We start from the raw sequence: 20961 nt of genomic DNA, 5'->3' as shown, positions 1-20961 counted from the left end.
TAACAGTTTGGCAGTTCCTTAAAAAGTTAAACATAGAACTACCATATGATCCAGCAATTCCACTCCTAGGTATATGCCCAAAAGAAATGACAGCAGGAACGTAAACAGATACATGTGCACCAGATGTTCACTGCACCACTATTATTCACGAGAGCCGACAGGTAGAAATAATCTAAATGTCCATCGACAGATAAATGGATAAATAAAATGTGCTGCACGGTATGCCCAATGGAATATTACTCAGCCACACAGAGAAAGAAGTCCTGATACATAGTACAACACGAATTAACCTTTAAAACATCCTGCTGAGTGAAATAAAGTCAGTCACAAAAGGACAAATGCTGTACGGTCCCACTTATGTGAAATGTGGAGACTAGGCAAAATGCATATAAACCAAAGCAGATTAGTGGTTACCAGGGAAAGGGGAAGTCGTTCCTTAGGGGGCGCTGACCTTCTGTTGAGGGTAAAGGAAAAATATGAAAACAGGTAGTGGTGACAGCTGTATAACATGATAAACACAATCAATGTCACTGGATTGTATGTGTCAAAAATACTGAGATGGCAAATGTTTTGTTATATATATGTTTACCATAGTAAAAAAAAGTTGTAAAGAATTAAAAATAATAATGATAGCAGTGTTATACTTGCCTGGTCCAGCAATGGCTGCTAGCAAGTCCAAAAGCAAGTGTACCTGTCTTGGCGACAGGAATAGGTGAATAGAGTCTATCCGTCCATCAACATCCAACTTCAAAGAAAAAGAAAAACACTATTAAGGATTAATACCCTTCATACCCTCATCACAGTATAAATTCCAGTATACTTTAATACACTGAGATACAAAATTATGATTCTTTAGTCTCAGGTTCCTTATTTTTTCCTTCTCCTGCTTTTAGCTGTAATGTGCTAACATGACTCCTATTATCTATGTGCTATTTTGCAATTTAAAAATAATTCAATTAATAAAACACATTTATATCAGAAATGGCTTCTTCCTCAGAGGAAAAACAAATTCCTTGAACGCTAAAAACACAAAATAAGTTACACAGGGATTTTGAGAAATGCCCATGATCTAAGACTATAATACATTCTCTAATTATAATAATAATTATCATCACTCTTTTTTAATTGGAGGACTCTGCAGGGTTGTTTACATATATTTCATCTACGCAATTCTTATCAGTGTCCCTGTTTTATAGAAGAGGAGACAGGTTCATAAAGATTAAGTGATTTGGACAGGGCCATGATCGGGAGCCGGGATTTGAACCTGGGCAGGCCCAGATGGGCGGCCCTCACTTCTTCCATGGCCTGGCTCCCTCTTCTGTCCATGGATGGCTTATTTAGGGGGGCTCCTCACTGGCTGCTAACATCCCAGGCCATTACGTTAAGGCTGGGGACAGTGGGAAAACGTGTTTCTGATTATATGCTGTATTTACAAAATGGTTTAATTTCCTAGTATTGAAAGCACAATCTCTGACCTCCCTTAAAGTGGATGGATCAAGAGCTGACTCTATTTTATTTCTAATTTTCACAGAAACGTTTCATTGTAAGTACATTCTGAGTTTGGCATACAGAGAACAAAGTGTATAACTCTTTCGGAAATATAAAAGAACATAGCAACTAAAATACATTTCAAACTCAACGTAACACAGCAACTGAAACAAAGTATCTCTGAAGTAAACAGAGGCAGTCCTGTGTTTACACATACAATGCATTCCTGAAAACGTGCTAAAAGTGAATATGTGGAACACCAGACTTACACACCACTCAAAGGGAATACTATTTTAGGGAACTAAAAAGAAAACATAAAATCTTTCATAACACTTTGCATCCACAGTTGAGAGACTTAAGTCTAATGAACATGGAAAAGAGGCTAAAGATCTGACATTCTGAGCACCCCGAATTAATCCATCTTTGTCTATACTGGAACAAGTCTATGAGACCTGTTTCTCAGTGCTAATATCCAGAACCGTTCTTTTCCATTTAGCACTCATTTCTATGAAATAAGAACAAAATGCGCTCGAATACTCAAGTTATTACACAAAAATTGCTGTACGAGCGAGAACAGCAGTATCTCCAAACATTAAACGCTGGCTGGCAGACAATGCCACCATCCACAAGTCTGAGATGTTCATTTGTCAGGTAATACACAGAAGCCCAGAAACAGCACGTAAAAGGCCTTTATACCAATCCATACACAAGCGCACAAAGATCAAACACACGAATGTTGAGAGTTCTCTACAATTAACCCAATTGGAACCATCGAAGCCATCGCTACGGGTCTTCCCTCTTAAATGAACAGCAGATGCGTTCTCCAAAGCTAGGAATGTCTTCCGTTTCCCAGGGATGGTACCACAGCTGTGGTGTCCCCGTGGACCTACGGCTCCCTGCTCTACTAACGACCCCGACACGTTCATCTATGCAGAGGCCTTCATGCCCTCTGAAGTAGGACAGACAGGAACAAGGAGAGGGGGAACAGTAATAGGGATGTCGTCCTCCTAATCAACCTTCTCCTGCTCCAACGCCAGCCAGGCCTAGTCCAAGGAAGGGTTTCCAGGGACCGTCCATCCTCTGCAAAGCTTTTATGTTTGCTTGTGACTGTTTAGGGGCACCCCCTCCCTGTTCCCATAGCAACTCTATGTCCCTTATTGTGTATTTTTTAAAGCAAAAGATTGGATTCCACTCATCTCTGTATCAGTCCCAAGAACTTGTACAGGGCCTGGCATGTAGTAGTCACTCAAACATACACAGCTAGGTAGATTCATAAATAAACAAATGAATAAACCCTGATGGTTTATTCAAACAGATAGTTTTCAGTGTAAGAAAACTGCACTTGACTAACACAATCGTGACTGACGAAATAAATGCCAGCTTACTGATCCTCCAACAGAGCGTTCAAAATTGTTTCCTAAGAAACAAGCACAGTTGTCTTTATGTTGATACACTATCTTCAAAAAGCTATGGGAGGGCCGGGAAACTAGGTTAATGGAAATGGAACAACCAAAACGGAAATACCGAGAAGGCTCACAGATTGTGAAGAATACAACCAAAGTCACTGAACAATTTGTTTAGAAACTGTTGAATGGGAACCTGAACTACTATGTAAACTTTCACTGAAAACAGCAAAAAAAAAAAGCTATGGGACATCATAAAAAATCAATTTCTTTTCGTAAATATTGTGCAACTATTAAAATTATCATTCCATTCAAAACACACAAGGGTAAATAATTTAACATTTATATAGTTAAACATCCTTACAGTCATCTTCTTGCTTTTCAAATCTCTTCGCCTTTAAACTTCCTACTTTGCGACATCAGAGATTATCCACCGAGTTCCTAGCTATCTGAACTAACGACGTCCTGCCTGACGCAATGGGGGCCCCCTGACTAACTGCAGGGACAGAGGTGAGTGGATGCAGGCGGCGGCTCCCACACCTGAGCTACAGCAGTCGGGCAAAGGCTGTCCCTACGTGACTGATCTAACCTGAAGACAGAAGTACCAGCTGGGCTGAAAACACTGACTCAGGGACAGCAGGCCCCCTCGTTATGGGAAAATCCACAGCAGACAACCACCGGGTCACTGCATAGACTCCAGAGTACTTGAACTCTTACTCTGGCTTTAACTTTAGAAAATAAAATGAATACTGACCTTTGCTCCAGGAAGTACTTCATTCTGTTTCAGCGTGAGACTTAACTCCAGCCGACCCATTAACCCTCCAATCTGCACAGGGTCAGATGGTGCTACCTCTGGTAAATTTCTAGTTAGTTGTGGGTGTGGCTCATAAACAATTTTAGGGTTCCAGCTAGGCGACAGCTTTGGCTCAGTTTCCTACGATAATGCAACAAGAGAAAAGTATTTAAAATACTTAATGTAAATAAACCTAAATGCAAAACAGAAATGTCAACTTAAGGATACTAAAACATAGAACATATAAAATTGAATTATATTACAATGGATAAACTGTATGTTATCTTATCAACAGCATGAAACACAGTAGTATATTAGTATAAACCTAAAAACCCACTGCCGTCAAGTCGATTCTGACTCATAGTGACCCCATAGGGTTTCCAAGGCTGTAAATCTCTACAGAAGCGGACTGCTACATCTTTCTCCTGCAGAGCAGCTGGCAGTTCTGAACTACCTACCTCCCGGTTAGCAGTCGATCGCTTTAACCACCGCACCACCAGGGCTCCTTATGTTAGTATAGTATATGTAAGGAAGGCAAACCATGGAAGAGGACTTTGTGAACAAAGCATAACATTTGTTGCAGTTACAGCAATAAGAACACTTGATAGACATTCTACAATTAAGAAAGCCTGATTTGTGAAATAACGTGAAAGGTAAATGAAGGAGTAACTGATTTATAGAAGGATTCTGTGCTCTTAGAAGTGATTACCAGACTCCCTTAATCGTAAGGCTTTTGTAAGATGTGATTTGCCGGCTACACTTCCAGCAACACGTTACCCAGGTAAAGGTGAGTGTCCGCACCGTTCCACCTCTTCAGCTGTATTTCCGTAAAAGGACATCAGGTACTAACAGACCATTTTCCCTCAAGACATAGAACCCAAGGTTTCTCTATCAAATTAATACACAGCAAACTGGTAGGAAAGGCATTAATTGGAAAAATAAGTGTTTTAAAATCTCTGAAATGCATGTCCCCATTGCTGAATTTTGTGTTAACTTCCCAAGCAGATGCACTCATATTCTGTATCTTAGCGAAAGTGAATGGCCCTCATTTACCTTTTTAAGAATCTATGATTTAATTTTTAGGAGTTTTTGTTTATTTTTCTCACCACGGGTGCAGTTGAACACACTGGGGAAGATTTAGCTGATGCAGGAAACTCATCCCAGAAGAGAGCCACCCCAGAGAGCTGAAGTAACTTGTGAGCAAAAGCTGTGGGCTGGTGCACGTTGACACCTGAGGCGTCGTCAGCAGCTTCATCGCAGTACGCGGTTCTGAAAATGAAACAACGGAAAGGCAACTGCGTAAAACTCCGAGGAAAACTTACCCGCGATTATAAAACACACATACGGCCCTTTAAATTACAGGGATTTGTCCATGTTAGCGTCCTTAGAACACACTCAGAATGTGGATCAGGATTACCATGGCTTACTACAGGAGCTGTTTTCATGAAGAAACCTTAACCCCCCCCCCAAAAGATAACTTTATCAGTTCTTCAGTTTGGGGAAAATTAATAACTTCCTAAAGTAAGCTTCAAGAAAAACAAGTAAGCACCCTCACGACACATCTCCTGGTAACAGCGTGGTGGCATATGGCCCCAAGTCTCAAGCCTGCCATGAATGACATTTCCTGTATTCTTATGCCTACTTTTCATCTTAAACAAAATACAGAACGTGGCTCTGGCTAATGAGACTTCAGATATTCTTATACACCATTTAAAGTAATGCACCCCATTTCAAAAATCTGTCAATAATTGTTTCACTAATAGGAAGTTTTCTTAAAAAAGACAGAAACCAATTCATGTTTCAAAACTTATCTGCTTAAGATGTGGAAAAGGTCCCCAGTAGATACCCACACGAAGTGTCTTTGGTGCTCGGTGAACATGCTGCACTCTGCCTATTTCTGCAGGCAATTCACGCGGCCCAGAGACCCAGGTGAACAGTTACTATCACCCGTCAACACGCATGTGTGCGTGTGTAAATTAATCTCTGCTTTAGAGACATCTATGGGCGCTCCAAAGGGACATATGCAGAAAACTAAAACAAAGTGTTTGTCTTTTTAAGAAAATCACTTATTGCACACATTGACCTTAAAATACCCTCACAAAATCCTCAAAAAAAACAGTGTTTTAGCCTTTCTCACTAAAGCAACACTTAGATTAAGCACAGAAAGCAAACAAGCCTCTCATATTAAGGAAAGATGCCTGAATATTGAAACTCTCCAACAGGACAGCCTTAATTTTTTTTTTTTTTAATTGTACTTTAGATGAAGGTTTATAGAACAAACTAGCTTCTCATTGAACAGTTTGTACACATACTGGTTTATGACATTGGTTACCAATGTCACGACATGTCAACACTCCCTTTCTCGACCTTGGGTTCCCTATTACCAGCTTTCCTGTCCCTCCTGCCTTCTCGTCCTTGCCCCTGGGCTGCAGTGCCCATTTAGTCTCGTTTTATTTTATAGGCCTGTCTAATCTTTGGCTGAAGGGTGAACCTCAGGAGTGACTTCATTACTGAGATAAAAAGGTGTCCAGAGGCCATACTCTCTGGGTTTCTCCAGTCTCTGTCAGGTTAGTAAGTCTGGTCTTTTTGTGTGTGTGTGTGAGTTAGAATTTTGTTCTACATTTTTCTCCATCTCTGTCCAGGACCCACTATTGTGATCCCTGTTAGAGCAGTCAGTGTTGGTAGCCGGGCACCATCTAGTTGTGCTGGACTCAGTCTGTTGGAGGCTGTGATAGTTGTGGTCCATTAGTCATTTGGACTAATCTTTCCCTTGTGTCTTTGGTTTTCTTCCTTCTCCCTTGCTCCCAAAGGGGTGAGACCAGTGGAGTATCTCAGATGGCCGCGGACAAGGAGAGTCTTAAGTTTAGTGGCACTCAAATATTTTTGTTTTGAATTGACAGTAACTAAGAAAGATTATGTGCTTTGAATTGAACATAGTAAATTCTTAATTATACCCCAACTGGCACTTTTAAGTTTTCAATAATGGGATTGGAGCATAATTTGGAAAGTAGTACTTTACTCTGAAATTAATTTAATAACATCACCTCTAATCTCCAAAAGCACCCTAAAATCCAATGTAACAGCTAGATTTTATTATTTACAAAAGAAAATAATAGTCATTTGTTTTCAGATATAAGAAGTCTTACCTTCCTATCCGAATTTCAAGTGCAGTTCCAGTTTTGGAATTTTCTGGTATATGTTCAATTCTCAAAACAGTGTCTATAAAAGTGACTTCTACTCTTCTTAGTACTAAGGCAAACAGGTCACAGTCAACACAGTCACCATACATATATTGAATAAACACTTCTAACTAAAGGAATAAACACTAAATTAGTTTGATAAGAACTTAGAAAAAAAGAAAGCTGAATTTCTTTCCCATAAAACCCCCAAATCCTGAGTTCAATAATAAATATCTCGCATTTACTGAGCTCCTGCCTCATGGCTAACACTGTCTATGAATTTTAATCCCTTCATTATGCAAGCATGATAAAATAAAGCAGGAGAAACTAGGGTACCAAACAAATAAACAACAACAATATGCAGTTAAATTGAATACGATGTTTAAATTTAACCTGAATTCCAAGGTTCCAAGTAAGAATAGTACTCGTTTTAAAAATCACTCGGATGGATCTGCCTTATACAAGGGTGACTAAGTAAAGGTACTAGCAAATCTAAAATTTTTGAAAATGCTCAATAATATCAAACCTGTTTCAATGGTTTCAGCAAACTTTTCAAGTCCTTCAAAAGGCTGGGTTCCTTCTCCTTGCTCATCTGTTAGTTTCTGGCTAAGACACTCCTTTGCCAATTGCATACTGCTGGTCATAAAACTTGACCAGTACATAGGCTCAGAACCAGATGCTGCAGAAAATAAATAGGTTGATCCTGAATAACTTTTCAGAGTTACAACAAAGACATTTCTTAAAAGAACACATTTCAAATAATAAACTCTTAATCTGTCAGTGAAATTAACATCCTGGTGTTACTAAGGGACACAATATTTTAGAAATTACTAATGAGATTTAAATATTAAATCCACCACACCTCCTTACATTATTCAAAACATAGTGGAAGAGATTTAATAGAATTATTCCCTCCAAAATGGAATTTAAAAACTCTTCTAATGGAATACTGACAAAGCAAGCGGGAAATATTTTAAAAGTCTGACCTTCCATAGCGGGGTAAAAACGGTTTCCGTTGAGCTGATTCCAACTCATGGCGACCCCATAGGACAGGGCAGAACTGTCCCATAGAGTTTCCAAGGAGGACCTGCTGGATTTGAACTGCCGACCTTTTGGTTAGCAGCTGTAGCACCTACCACTGCATCACCAGGCTTACGTATTGTTATTTACTCATCGCGGTTAGAAGATAGAACATTCTCCTTAACTAACTACCAGATCAGTAACAAGGACATCCACGCACAGATCAGCGATTTCAAAATACTGTACAGGTCACTGTAAGTCTACTAAACATAATTTTAATTTTGGAGTGTCAGGTAGCAATTGGAATAATAATTCTTCAAGTATATCTTTACAAATATTACTTGTCATTGGAAAAAATAATTTAAGTTTGGAATGTAAAATGATTTGCCATCATAATTTTGCTAGTTTATAAAATACATGCACACTCCACAGGAGGAAATCTGAGAGGCAGGATAGCTTCATGATTAGGAACACAGACTCTAGAATGAGACTGTTCAGATCCCATCTTTCCCACTCAAGTAGCTATGACTCTGGGCAAGTTATTAAACCTACCAGTGTTCAGTTTCCTATCATGTCAAATGCAGACAGAAAATCAGTATCTACTTCAAAGGGCCATTGTGAGGACTGGGTGAGTCAACACTTGTAAAGGACTGAAAACAGTGTCTGGCACACAACACGCACTATAAACATGTTTGACAAACAAACCACAAAACATTATATACATAATTAAAGCTACCACATATATACACTTGTGAACAATGACTCACTACCACTTTAAAGCTTTTCCCCGCAAAGGTGTTCTTTTGAAAATACTCAGTTCTACAGAATAGATGAAAGAATGGTATAATGAACACCTACGTACACTTCATCTAGATTCACCAGGATCCTACACACACACACACACACACACACACACACACACACTTTTGCTGAACCATCTGAACGTAAGTTGTAGAAATCATGACACTCACCCAGAAATAATACTTTAGCACGTTAACTCCTAAAAACAAGAACACTGTCTCGCATAAGCTCTATACCATTATCACGCCCAGGAAACTTAATACTGACGTGATAATAGTATCTTATATACAGTCCCATTCCAAATTTCTCTAGTTGCCATGACAGTACCCTTCACAGCAAACACACACAAGCCCACAGGCACGTAACTGTGCACATGGGCTCTTGGCACTGCACTTGGTACTTCTCTGGGTCCCTGAGAATCCGGAACGGCCCTCAGCCCATCTTTATCTGCCACGACACTGCCGCTGCCATGACTAGTGTAGAGGACGAGCCGTGAGTTTGTAGAATTCCCCTATTTTGTATCTGCCGACTGCTCTCTCATGATCTGATTCCAATTATGCACTTTTGGCAGGACTGTGCAGACGTGGCATTGTATCATTTGCAGCGTCTCAGGTCAGGAGACACACGATGTCGGCTTGACCAGCTGATGAGGCTATGTTTGGTGGTGACTGCCAAATTTCTCTACTGTAAAGGAGGCATTTTTCCCCCCTTTGTAAATAATAAGTGATTGATGAGAGAAACTTGGATGTCGTCTAAAATATTATGCTCCTCGGGAGCCTTTCACCAAATGGTATTAGCATCCACTGAGGCTCCTTGCCCGTGTCACTTTTTACTATGGTGGCTGAAACATGGTACTTTCCTAGTTCTATCATTCCTTCTGCTTTCACCAGTAGGTATTCTACTGGGATGAGGAGCACTCTCGTTTCCCCACCCCCTTGTACACTTACTTAGTTGTATCAGCATGGACTTGGGGGCTTGTTCTGATGTGATATAGTCTGTTACTGCCATTATTCTTTCTGATGCTTAAATTGCCCCACGTTTGGCCAACGGGAGCCTCTTCAAGCCTACTCCTGCGCCCTTTCAACACGTTTCTGCCCGTACTTAAGCGCCCCCTTGCATTCTGGCACCAGGCTTTGAATCTTTAAAACACAAGTCACTTTAGATAATAGGTAACTAATAACCGAGTAAACCAAATAATCTGTACGCTTAAGCTCCCACAAGTAGATAGGGAAAGAAACAACTCTGATGGTATAATTACACACACCCTATACAGGCCCAAGTCCTAATATTTTTATCAGTTGAAAATCTCAGAAATACAATGCAATCAGTCAAATACGGAAGTAAATGCAAGTGTGTCACTTTCCCAGTTTCAGGAGAATGAAAGTAGGAACAAATACAACACGACCATGTAACACACCCACCTAGGCGAGGTCTAGGTCGGAAGACCATTTCTAAGCCTCTCACTTCCAGGGCGCAGTTGTCCTGCAACAAGGAGCCCCACGGGACCGACAGGGAGATGGACTGGATGAATCCTTCAGTGGCTTCCAACGGCGCATCCGCTGACTCCAGGATCTCGTTGAGACACTGAAGAGAAAAAACCGAGCTCACATTGAAATCACACAGTGAGAACCCAAAGTTATTAACCTATGCAAGGATGGTGATTAGGCCCATACATGTGTCAACACCAGGGATAAAGAAAGCAGAGACCACTAAGCTTACCAGGCAGTATGCCAGGAAAGAGCTCCGTAACAAAGGTGTGATGAATTGTATGACATGGGAGTACACTGAACTCTGAGCACCTCATAGACCCGAACGTGGAGATTCCAAACAGGCCTCCTGAGGAAGTATGATTTTAAGCTCAGACCAGAGGCTGATCAGTAGTTAACCAAGCTAAGAGGTAATAGCATGTGGAAGGACTCAAAGAAAGCAGAGTCGGAGTACAGGTGTGGGTACTTGAGATAAAAGAACATTAAAAAAGAAAAGGTCCTACGGCTTTAGTGTGGTGTGACAGAGGTCAGAGATAAGGCTACAGGGACCAGGGTAAGTGAGATCCAGCTACGAAACCAAAAACTAAACCCACCGCCATTGAGTCAACTTTGACTCATAGCCACTCTAGGGCGGCGAGGAACTGTCCACACAGTTCCCAAGGCTGTAATCTTTCAGGGGGCAGACTGTTACATCTTTGTCCCGTGAACAGTGAAAGCCGGCCTCTTGGTTAGCTGCTGGGCACTTAACCACTGGACTACCAGGGCTCCTAATTCATGTTAAGAGAGTCAGAAATTTATCTTCAGGCAATGGGAAGCATTGAAAGGTTTCAAGCCAGGGAGCCATGCTGAGGTTTGCACTCGGTGGAAAGCTCCCGATGCCACACAGTACACGTACTAGGAAAAAGCAAAGCTCAAGGTGGGAAAGCTGTCATGGATAATCAAATCTGGGGAAATTGGTTTGGACAAGGATAACAGCACTGGGGACAGTTAGTAGTAGACAGATCTTTGTAAAATATTTAGGAAGTAGAAGAATCAATTGGCGTCATGAAGTGCGTTGTGGATTGAATTGTGTCCCTCCAAAATATCTGTCAACTTGGCTAGGCCATGATTCCCAGTATTGCGTGATTGTCCACCATTCCGTCATTTGACGAGATTTTCCTATGTGTTCTAAATCCTATCACTAAGATGGATTAGCAGCAGTTATATCGATGAGATTGACAAGATTAGACAGTGTTTTAAGTCAATCTCTTTTGAGATACAAAAGAGAGAAGCGAGCAGACAGACAGGGAGACTTCACACCACCAAGAAAGAAGTGCCAGGACCAGAGCGCAACCTTTAGACCTGAGGTTCCTACACTGAGATGCTCCCAGACCAAGTAAAGATCGATGGCAAGGACCTTCCTCCAGAGCTGACAGAGAGAGAAAGCCTTCCCCTGGAGCTGATGCCCCGAATGCAGACTTCTAGCCTACTGGACTGTGAGAGAATAAACTTCTCTTCGTTAAAGTCATCCACTTGTGGTATTTCTGTTATGGCAGCACTAGATGACTAAGACAAAGTATAAAGAAAAAACAGAATGAAGAACGGCAACCAGGTGAGGAGAGTGGTGTCATTTACTGAGACAGATAAGTCTAGAGAAGCAGTTTAGGGGGACAAAGAGGAGCTCTGTTCCAAAGCATGCACTTGAGGGGACATCCAGGCAGAGGTGGCCAGGAGGTGGCTGTTCTGGTCTAGGGATACAGATGGGCCTTAGATGGAGGGTAACTGAAGCCACGAGGTTGGGAGAGACAGCCTTGGGGACTTACGTGGAGTAAAAGAGAGGCCTAGAGCAGAAGCCTGATAAACACCAAGATTAAGAAATGAGGTTGAGAAAAAGGAGCCAGCAAAGGAAACTATGAAAAAAGCAGGCAGAGAAGTAGAAGGAAAATCAAGGGAGCCTCATGTCCCAGAAAATCAGGGAAAGATAATATGAAACAGAAGATTTTTAAATGTCCACTGGATGTAGTGATAGTTGGGGTACGGGTGATTCCACTGAGAGGCACTCCAGTGGAGCAGTAGGGCAACCCGGGCTGCAGCAGGAGGAGGGGAGAACTGACTGATGCAAATAAAACAGTTCCATGCCTTTTTGCAGACAGATAAACCGTGTACTTTTTAAATTGAAATAACAAATACTTATCACGTGCCACTTAGTCCGAAGGTCCTTTCTACGGGCTACGCTGCACCAGGTGGTACTGTAGGTCTTTGTCTACACCTGAGCACCGAACACTGAGATTTGTACTGGCTCACCTTTTATCACCGGAAATTACTACTTTAAAGGGGCTTTCTTCCAGCTGGAGTTTGTGTCATTCTAAAAACTTCCTAAGGAGTACACGGGCGTGGGTGGTCCTGAGGTACAGATGTCCAGATCCTCGATCTCCAAATACCTTCTTTGCTGAAGCTGAGCTTTCTGGTTGTCAGGAGCACTTACAGTAAGGCAACAGGCTGGTTCTCCTTTCCCATACTCCCTTGCACAATCTCCCTTCTTCTACTTAGCCAAAAAAGGCATATCTTTCTTCCTTCCTGAATCTCCCCTTACGAATGCCCAGGGTGTAATAACGGAGCCCTGGTGGTGCAACAATTAACACTGAGTAGCTAACCAAAAGGTTGGTGGTTAGAGCCCATCCAGCAGTTCCAAGGGAGAAAGACCTGGCAATCTGTTTCTGTAAAGATTAGAGCCCAGAAAACCCTACGGGGCAGTTTTACTCTGTCACATGGGGTTGCTGTGAGTCGAAAATTGACTCGACGACACCCAACAACAGGGTATAAAAACCTCCAGGCAGCGCCAGCAGTATGCCCTCTGGTCTTTCCCTACCTTACGCATTATTTTTGGCCTGACACTCAAAGTTCAGAGAACTAGGTGATATTGCCTTAGCAAAACCCCCTCAATTCTCATCTACCGCATCAGTATTTCTCAAGTATCTATCTGCTTTTAAAACTTAGAATGAAATGTAAGCTGAGCCCTACTGAATTCTAGCTGTAAATACATTCATCCATGGATACATGAGCTGGGGGGGGGGGGGGGGGGACAACCAGCCATATCATTAAAAACATTTCTAATAGTTATTATGCTTAGTAATTATCAAAATATATATTTATATTGTTTTGATCAACTGCACACTTACAAGAATTATAATAACAACTTGATCCAGAGAAAAGAACATTTAAAGCCTAATGGCTATGAATCAACTCGACGGCACTGGGTTTGGTTTTGGTATCTGAAGGAGATTCTGATAAATTAAGATATATACGCTAAGCCCTAGAACAACTAAGAGAATGACTAAAAGAAAGAAAAAAAAATCATTTAAAAATTAAAATGTTATAGTAGAAAATACTCACTTAATACAAAAAAGCCTAACAATGAACTGGCAGATTTTAAATATAGTCAATTTCACTACATACATGTTTTTAATAAAATACTTAAGCATTTGTTGTTGTTAGGTGCCATCTGGTCGGTTCCGACTCATAGCGACCCCGTGCACACCAGAACGAAGCACTGCCCAGTCCTGAGCCATCCTCACAATCCTTGTTATGCTTGAGCTCACTGTTGCAGCCACTGCATCAATCCACCTCGCTGAGGGTCTTCCTCCTTACCGCTGACCCTGTACTCTGCCCAGCATGATGTCCTTCTCCAGGGACTGATACCTCCTGACAACATGTCCAAAGTATGTAAGACGCAGTCTCGCCATCCTTGCTACTAAGGAGCATTCTGGTTGTACTTCTTCTAAGACGGATTTGTTCGTTCTTTTGGCAGTCCATGGTATATTCAATATTCTTCGCCAACACCACAATTCAAAGGCATCAGTTCTTCTGCAGTCTTCATTATTCATTGTCCAGCTTTCACGTGCACATGATGCGACTGAACATATCCAGGCTTGGGTCAGGCACACCTTAGTCTTCAGGGTGACATCTTTGCTCTTCAACACTTTAAAGAGGTCCTTTGCAGAAGATTTACCCAATGCAACGCGTCTTTTGATTTCTTGACTGCTGCCTCCATGGGGTGTTGATTGTGGATCCAAGTAAAATGAAATTGTTGACGGCTTCAATCTTTTCTCTGTTTATCATGACGTTGCTCATTGGTCCAGTTCTAAGGATTTTTGTTTTCTTTATGTTGAGGTGCAATCCATACTGAAGGCTGTGGTCTTTGATCTTCATCAGTAAGTGCTTCAAGTCCTCTTCATTTTCAGCAGGCAAGGTTGTGTCATCTGCATAATGCAGGTTGTTAATGAGTCTTCCTCCAATCCTGATGCCCCGTTCTTCTTCATATAGTCCAACTTCTCGGATTATTTGCTCAGCATACAGATTGAATAGGTATGGTGACAAAAAAAGAGGAAGAATACAACCCTGACGCACATGTTTCCTGACTTTAAACCAATCAGTATCCCCTTGTTCTGTCCAAACAACTGCCTCTTGATCTACGTAAAGGTTCCTCATGAGCCCAACTAAGTGTTCTGGAATTCCCATTCTTCGCAATGTTATCCATAATTTGTTATGATCCACACAGTCGAATGTCTTTGCATAGTCAATAAAACACAGGTAAACATCCTTCTGGTATTCTCTGCTTTCAGCCAGGATCCGTCTGACATCAGCAATGATATCCCTGGTTCCACGTCCTCGTCTGAAACCGGCCTGAATTTCTGGCAGTTCCCTGTCGATATACTGCTGCAGCCGTTTTTGAATGATCTTCAGCAAAATTTTGCTTGCATGTGATATTAATGATATTGTTCTATAATTCCCACATTCAGTTGGATCACCTTTCTTGGGAATAGGCATAAATATGGATCCCTTCCAGTCGGTTGGCCAGGAAGCTGTCTTCCATATTTCTTGCCACAGATGAATGAGCACCTCCAGCGCTGCATCTGTTTGTTGAAACATCTCAGTTGATATTCTGTCAATTCCTGGAGCCTTGTTTTTCGCCAATGCCTTCAGAGCAGCTTGGACTTCTTCCTTCAGTACCATCGGTTCCTGATCATATGCCACCTCTTGAAATGGTTGAATATCGACTAATTCTTTTTGGTATAATGACTGTGTATTCCTTCCATCTTCTTTTGATGCTTCCTGTGTTGTTGATTATTTTCCCCATAGAATCCTTCACTATTGCAACTCAAGGCTTGAATTTTTTCTTCAGTTCTTTCAGCTTGAGAAACGCCGAGCGTGTTCTTCCCTTTTGGCTTTCCATCTCCAGCTCTTTGCACATGTCATTATAATACTTTACTTTGTCTTCTTGAGAGGCCCTTTGAAATCTTCTGTTTGGTTCTTTTACTCCATCAGTTCTTCCTTTTGCTTTAGCTGCTTGACATTCGAGAGCAAGTTTCAGAGTGTCCTCCGACACCCATCTTGGTCTTTTCTTTCCTTCCTGTCTTTTCAATGACCTCTTGCTTTCTTCAAGTATGATGCCCTTGATGTCATTCCACAACTTGTCTGGTCTTTGGTCATTAGTGTTCAGTGAGTCAAATCTATTCTTGAGAAAACCAAAACCAAACCCAGTGCCGTCAAGTGGATTCCGACTCAGAGCGACCCCACAGGACAGAGTAGAGCTGCCCCATAGAGTTTCCAAGGAGCACCTGGCGGATTCGAACTGCCGACCCTTTGGTTCGCAGCCGTAGCACTCAACCACTACACCACTAGGGTTTCCCTGCTCTTGAGATGGTCTCTAAATTTAGGGGGGATATACTCAAGGTCGTAGTCTTGTGAACTTGTTCTAATTTTCTTCAGTTTCAACTTGAACTTGCATAGAAGTAATTGATGGTCTGATCCACAGTTGGGCCCTGGCCTTGTTCTGACTGATGATATTGAGCTTTTCCACTGTCTCTTTCCATAGATGTAGTTGATTTGATTTTTGTGTATTCCATCCGGAGAAATCCATGTGTATGGTTGCTGTTTATGTTGGTGAGAAAAGGTATCTGCAATGAAGAAGTCGTAGGTCTTGCAAAATTCAATCATACGATCTCTGGCATCGTTTCTATCACCAAGGCCATATTTTCCAACTACCGATCCTTCTTCTTTGTTTCCAATATTCGCATTCCAATCTCCAGTAATTATCAATGCATCCTTATTGCATGTTCGATCAATTTCAGACTGCAGAAGTTGGTAAAAATCTTCAATTTCTTCATCTTTGGCCTTAGTGGTTGGTGCATAAATTTGAATGATAGTCATATTAACTGGTCTTCCTTGTAGGCATATGGATATCCTATCACTGACAGCACTGTACTTCAGGATAGATCTTGAAATGTTCTTTTTGATGACGAATGCAACACCATTCCTCTTCAAGCTGTCGTTCCCAGCATAGTAGACCATAGGTTGTCTGATTTGAAATGACAGATACCAGTCCATTTCAGCTCACTAATGCCTACGATATTGATCTTTATGTGTTCCATTTCATTTTTGTTGATTTCCAGAAGTAGACTGTCAGGTCCTTCTTCCAAGTCTGTCTTAGTCTGGAAGCCCAGCTGAAACCTATCCACCATGGGTGACCCTGCTGGTATTTGAATACCAGTGGCATAGCCTCCAGCATCACAGCAACACAGAAGCCCCTACGGCACAACAAACAGACAGATGCGTGGGGGGTGTTTAAGGTAGTGGTCTCCAAAGTGGGGGGTAAGAACCCCCGAGATACGACAGTTGATCCTCAGGGATGAGAGAAGAAAATTAGAAATTCTAGATAAAGCTTTTCATATTTTATATTAGAAGCTGTACTAATACTTAATATACAGATGGGCACTGGCACCTTGACCCAGACTGGTACAACAAGGAGACTAGCTAGCTGTTCCACAATGAAGAAGAGCTAACAGTGTCACCCTTGGTTGTATGTTCAGCACAATGAGTGTTACTTCAGCATACATTCCATAAAAATAGGTCTTGAAACAATAGCTTCTTTATAAAGAGACAGGAAGTGGCCATGACAGACATTTACTGGTTTTGCTATGGTCAAGTATCCAAGAGTTGAATTGAAAGATGTTAATCAGTTTTCTTTCACATAAAGGGAAGAATTCTGAGTATGTCACCCATTTCTGCGATGACAGGTGGGCATCAGTAGATATGCTACCTAGCAGTTATTTCCCATAAAATAAAATATGCTCTTTTCAAAATAATGTTTTAATAATGAGTGAGAAAGTAACGGCTTTTCAAAGGCAATTTGTAGTACAGAGAGGACACTTTAAAAAATGATATTTGGAAAGGTTTCCATTGTTACATGATTGTGTTGCTGAAAACAATGTTTATTAAAAATATTGTCTATTAAAAAAATCTTTTTTTAAAAAAAGTAATTACCTACACAGGTTATAAAAGTTTTGAAAAAATGGAAAGAATAACCCAACCAATCTAAAAGTCTTCTGAACAAAGAGTCTGAAAAAATGGGTTTTAAGCCTTGTGTTTTATATAAATAAAAATGCAACGCCTTCCAATTAGTTAGCAAGAATAGCTGGTTGAGATCAGGGAAGAAGGGAATGTACCAGTCAATTTCGAGACAACCCTCTGCCTAATTGAGGGATGGGAACTGAAAAAACAGAAACACACCAACGATGCAGTTCTTCCCTTTGGATCTATGGGTCTTTGTGAGCTATCTCTTTTCAAATATGAAAGTCATTAAAACCAAGTGTCAAGATTAACTGAATTTAGAATCGTCCTTTGAATAGCTTTATCTAAGTATTATACCAAGATTTTAGTCATCAATAACTAAAAACCCTTACCCATAGAGTCAATTCCAACTCATAGCAACCCTACAGGACAGAGTAGGACTGCTCCATAGGGTTTCCAAAGGTGTAAATCTTTACGAAAGCAGACTGCCACATTTTTCTCCTGTGGGTCAGCAGCAATAACAGACTTTAGTTAATTCACAAAAGGAAACACTTACCGAATGCCCAGTACGTCTCGCTTTATTTGACATCATCATTTTGGTTGGGCGTAAACCCCCCCTCCTCAGGAGCAGAACAAAATATAATTCTCAGATGAAGCCTTGCCATAAATTATTTTGCCGCTGATCTTGAAGTTAAACTACAAAATTCAGATATCACACCTGTAATTTCCTAAAACTACACAAATGAAAGTACCTAGCATAGTGCCTGGAGTCCTGGTGCAATGATTAAGAGCTCAGCTGCTAACCAAAAAGTTAGGAGTTCAGATCCACCAGCGGCTCCTTGGAAACCCCACGGGGCAGTTCTCCTCTGTCCTATGAATGCTCAATAAACATTCATTTCCCTCCGCCTGACGCTTAGTGCCATTTGATGTAATGAAGAAAGTATGGGCTTAGAGCCAGACGGGTCTGAATTCTCACACTCCTATCTGTGTGACTTGGGACAAATTATGTAACTCCATCTGCAGAATGAAAATAATAATACTCACTCTCTAGGGTTAGTGTGAAAAGTCATTAAAGAATGATACATCATCTCTTGACCCACAAAAGATCTCCTTCAAGAGTCTGTTCCCAACTGCACCAAAAGTATAGAATCACAGGGCCTTGAATTCAAAGAAACCCCTCAGAATCTCTATCTTCTGGTGAGAATAACAGCAATACAGTAACTGACAGTGCCTGGCATGGGATGTACACTCACTGTCTACGGAACAAGGCGAATTACTGTGTCCAGTGTCCCACCGTGCAGTGTGGCAGCCGGGCTACTCTGCAGTTGTCAGACTGGGTCTTTCTGCTTCTCAAACTTTGGTTCTCTCCACATCTTGTGGAATCTCCCTAGTGTAAGTCATTTAGCCCGTTGCCGTGGAGTCAATTCTGACTCAGAGCCACACCACAGGACAGAGTAGAACTGCCCATAGGGTCTCCAAGGAGTGGGTGGTGGATTCAAATTGCTGACCTTTTAGTTAGCAGCAGAGCTCTTAACCACTGCACCACCGGGGCTCCTTAAGTCATTAATTAGTGATAAAACTGTATGCTTAGTCATACTCTCCAACACAAATTAATATTAGGGTCACAATAAGGTATTACTATAATTTGAGCTTTTCAGGTTTCTATGACTAAGGAAGTTATTATTCTGTTAAAACACTTTCGCATAAAAGCAAAAAGAAATTCATACAGCTTAAATTAGGAAAAAAGGTTTCTTTGGTTTTGCACAACAATCACAGGAAAGTCACCTATGTTTATGATTTTCCTAAATGCTAAGCCACATGTAGAAATGCTTTTTGAATATTAAAACTATAGAATGGTACATCCAATCCAAACGGTAAGCCGCAAACTCTAGCGCAGGATATACAGGGCCGGGGGGAGGGGAGCTGCCTCTTCCCCCTCGTCAAGCCCAAGGAGGAATATACTCTAAAATACTCTCCACTGAACGCGTAAATAAGCCCAGGTGCCCTGCGTGGTGACATGAAGCACCTGTGAGATACAAGAAGTGAACTCAGAACTGCTGGGTGACACATAGTAAACAGGTTTTAAAATGTCTGAAAATGGCAGCCTCAGCGCTTTTGCAACACCTGCTCTAACGCTGTCACTTGAAGCAAAGAGGCAAAGCTAAACGGCACTACTGGGGCTACACCATTTACGGGCTTGGCGAACACAAACTGGCCTTGTAAACGTATCATCAAGCAAAAGCAGGTAAACCCGCAGGGATGGCCCTCGCCTAACTTTCTCCCAGACGGAGAACGCTGTGTCGAGACCGCGACGAGCAGGTAGACAACCCCCAAAATCATAAATAAACAATGGGGGATTCCGACACTTCCCAAGGTTCTCCTCGTCTGTGATCTTTCTGGAATGTCATCCCAGGAAACGGCGTTTGTCTGCCATTGAACCCTGCAGCCCCTCACATGCCCCGGGGCAGGACTGGTCACCTCCTCCGACCGACCTTTTCATCCTGCTTCGTGTACCCCAAAACACCGCCTCAACTATGATCCCTCCAGTGTGGGCTCCGTCACCTAGGGTAAGTTTCTGGAACAGGCGAACAACACCTCCGAGCGTTTCTCTGCGCCCTGCCACACTCGGATCCAGACAGTTCCCGGGGCGGGATTGAACGTCACCAATCTTGGAGGACATTCGCTTAAGGCGCGGGGAGCGAGGCGGGGAGGCTCCTCCGGCCCCGGGGACCTGTCGCGCCAGGCTCGCCCCCGGCAGCTCTTACCCATTTGTCCAAGGGCACCTGGGTGAGGGACCCGGTGCCCTGGTACAGGTCCAGGCTGAGCTGCTCCAGGCTCAGCTTCTCCTGCAGGAAGTGGCCCAGGTACCTCTGCAGGAGGTACCGACAGGCCCTCTTCTTGATGGACTCCGAAAACGGCCAAGGCATGACGAGGGCTGGCGGCTGGGCCGGCTGGGCTGCGGGCTCCGGTGGCTCCGGCGGCTCCGGCGGCTCCGGCCTCGGGGCGGCGCCTCGGGTCCCGGCCGGCGTCCCAGGCCGCGCGGGGCCTACGCGCGGGGCGCTCCCTGCATGCCCGCCGGCCCCGGCGCCCCTCAAGGCCACCCCATGGCCGGGGCCGCGCCGCTTCCGTAGGCCTGGGGGGCAGGCACCGGGGGCCCTGTCACTGGCCGCGGCTTCCGAGGTGTTCTCGTCGGCACAGAGGGTGCGAGGCGGCCGGCCGGGGCGGGACCGGGCCGGGGCGGGAACGGGCCGGGGCGCACACCTCCACCGCCGCCGCACGACCGATTTGTTGTCATCCGCGGGCGCGCTCCCGGGGCTGGGACGCTCCCGGCGCGCTCGCGAGACACCGGCTCGGCGCGCGCGGCCGTCGCCGGCGGAAGTGACGCCACGCTGGGGCCGACGGAGGTGGGCGGAGGCCGGGAGGAGCACTTCCGGCGCCGGGGGCGGGGCGGGGCGGGGCGG

The 20961-nt window shown here is 43.0% G+C and overlaps 1 protein-coding gene across 4 annotated transcripts in view; it reads right to left on the bottom strand.

The window, feature by feature from the left end:
• Nucleotides 1-20863, bottom strand: part of ATG2B (autophagy related 2B) — an 84136-nt gene extending 63273 nt beyond the window's left edge. For 3 of the 4 annotated variants that reach the window (XM_049899245.1, XM_049899246.1, XM_049899249.1), the window contains exons 1-7: nt 20266-20863; nt 10106-10268; nt 7390-7542; nt 6831-6933; nt 4791-4953; nt 3646-3825; nt 649-745 (exon numbers count right to left, since the gene is read on the bottom strand). In XM_049899245.1, coding sequence (XP_049755202.1) covers nt 649-745; nt 3646-3825; nt 4791-4953; nt 6831-6933; nt 7390-7542; nt 10106-10268; nt 20266-20427 — 1021 coding nt within the window. In that variant the 5' untranslated portion in view covers nt 20428-20863. The other variant, XM_049899247.1, reaches the window with a different exon arrangement.
• Nucleotides 20864-20961: the final 98 nt, after the last annotated feature.

Source organism: Elephas maximus, chromosome 10 (assembly GCF_024166365.1).
Source record: "Elephas maximus indicus isolate mEleMax1 chromosome 10, mEleMax1 primary haplotype, whole genome shotgun sequence".
Taxonomy (NCBI): domain Eukaryota; kingdom Metazoa; phylum Chordata; class Mammalia; order Proboscidea; family Elephantidae; genus Elephas; species Elephas maximus.
Note: the sequence above shows the minus strand (reverse complement) of the source record. Positions and strands in the feature narration are given on the sequence as shown.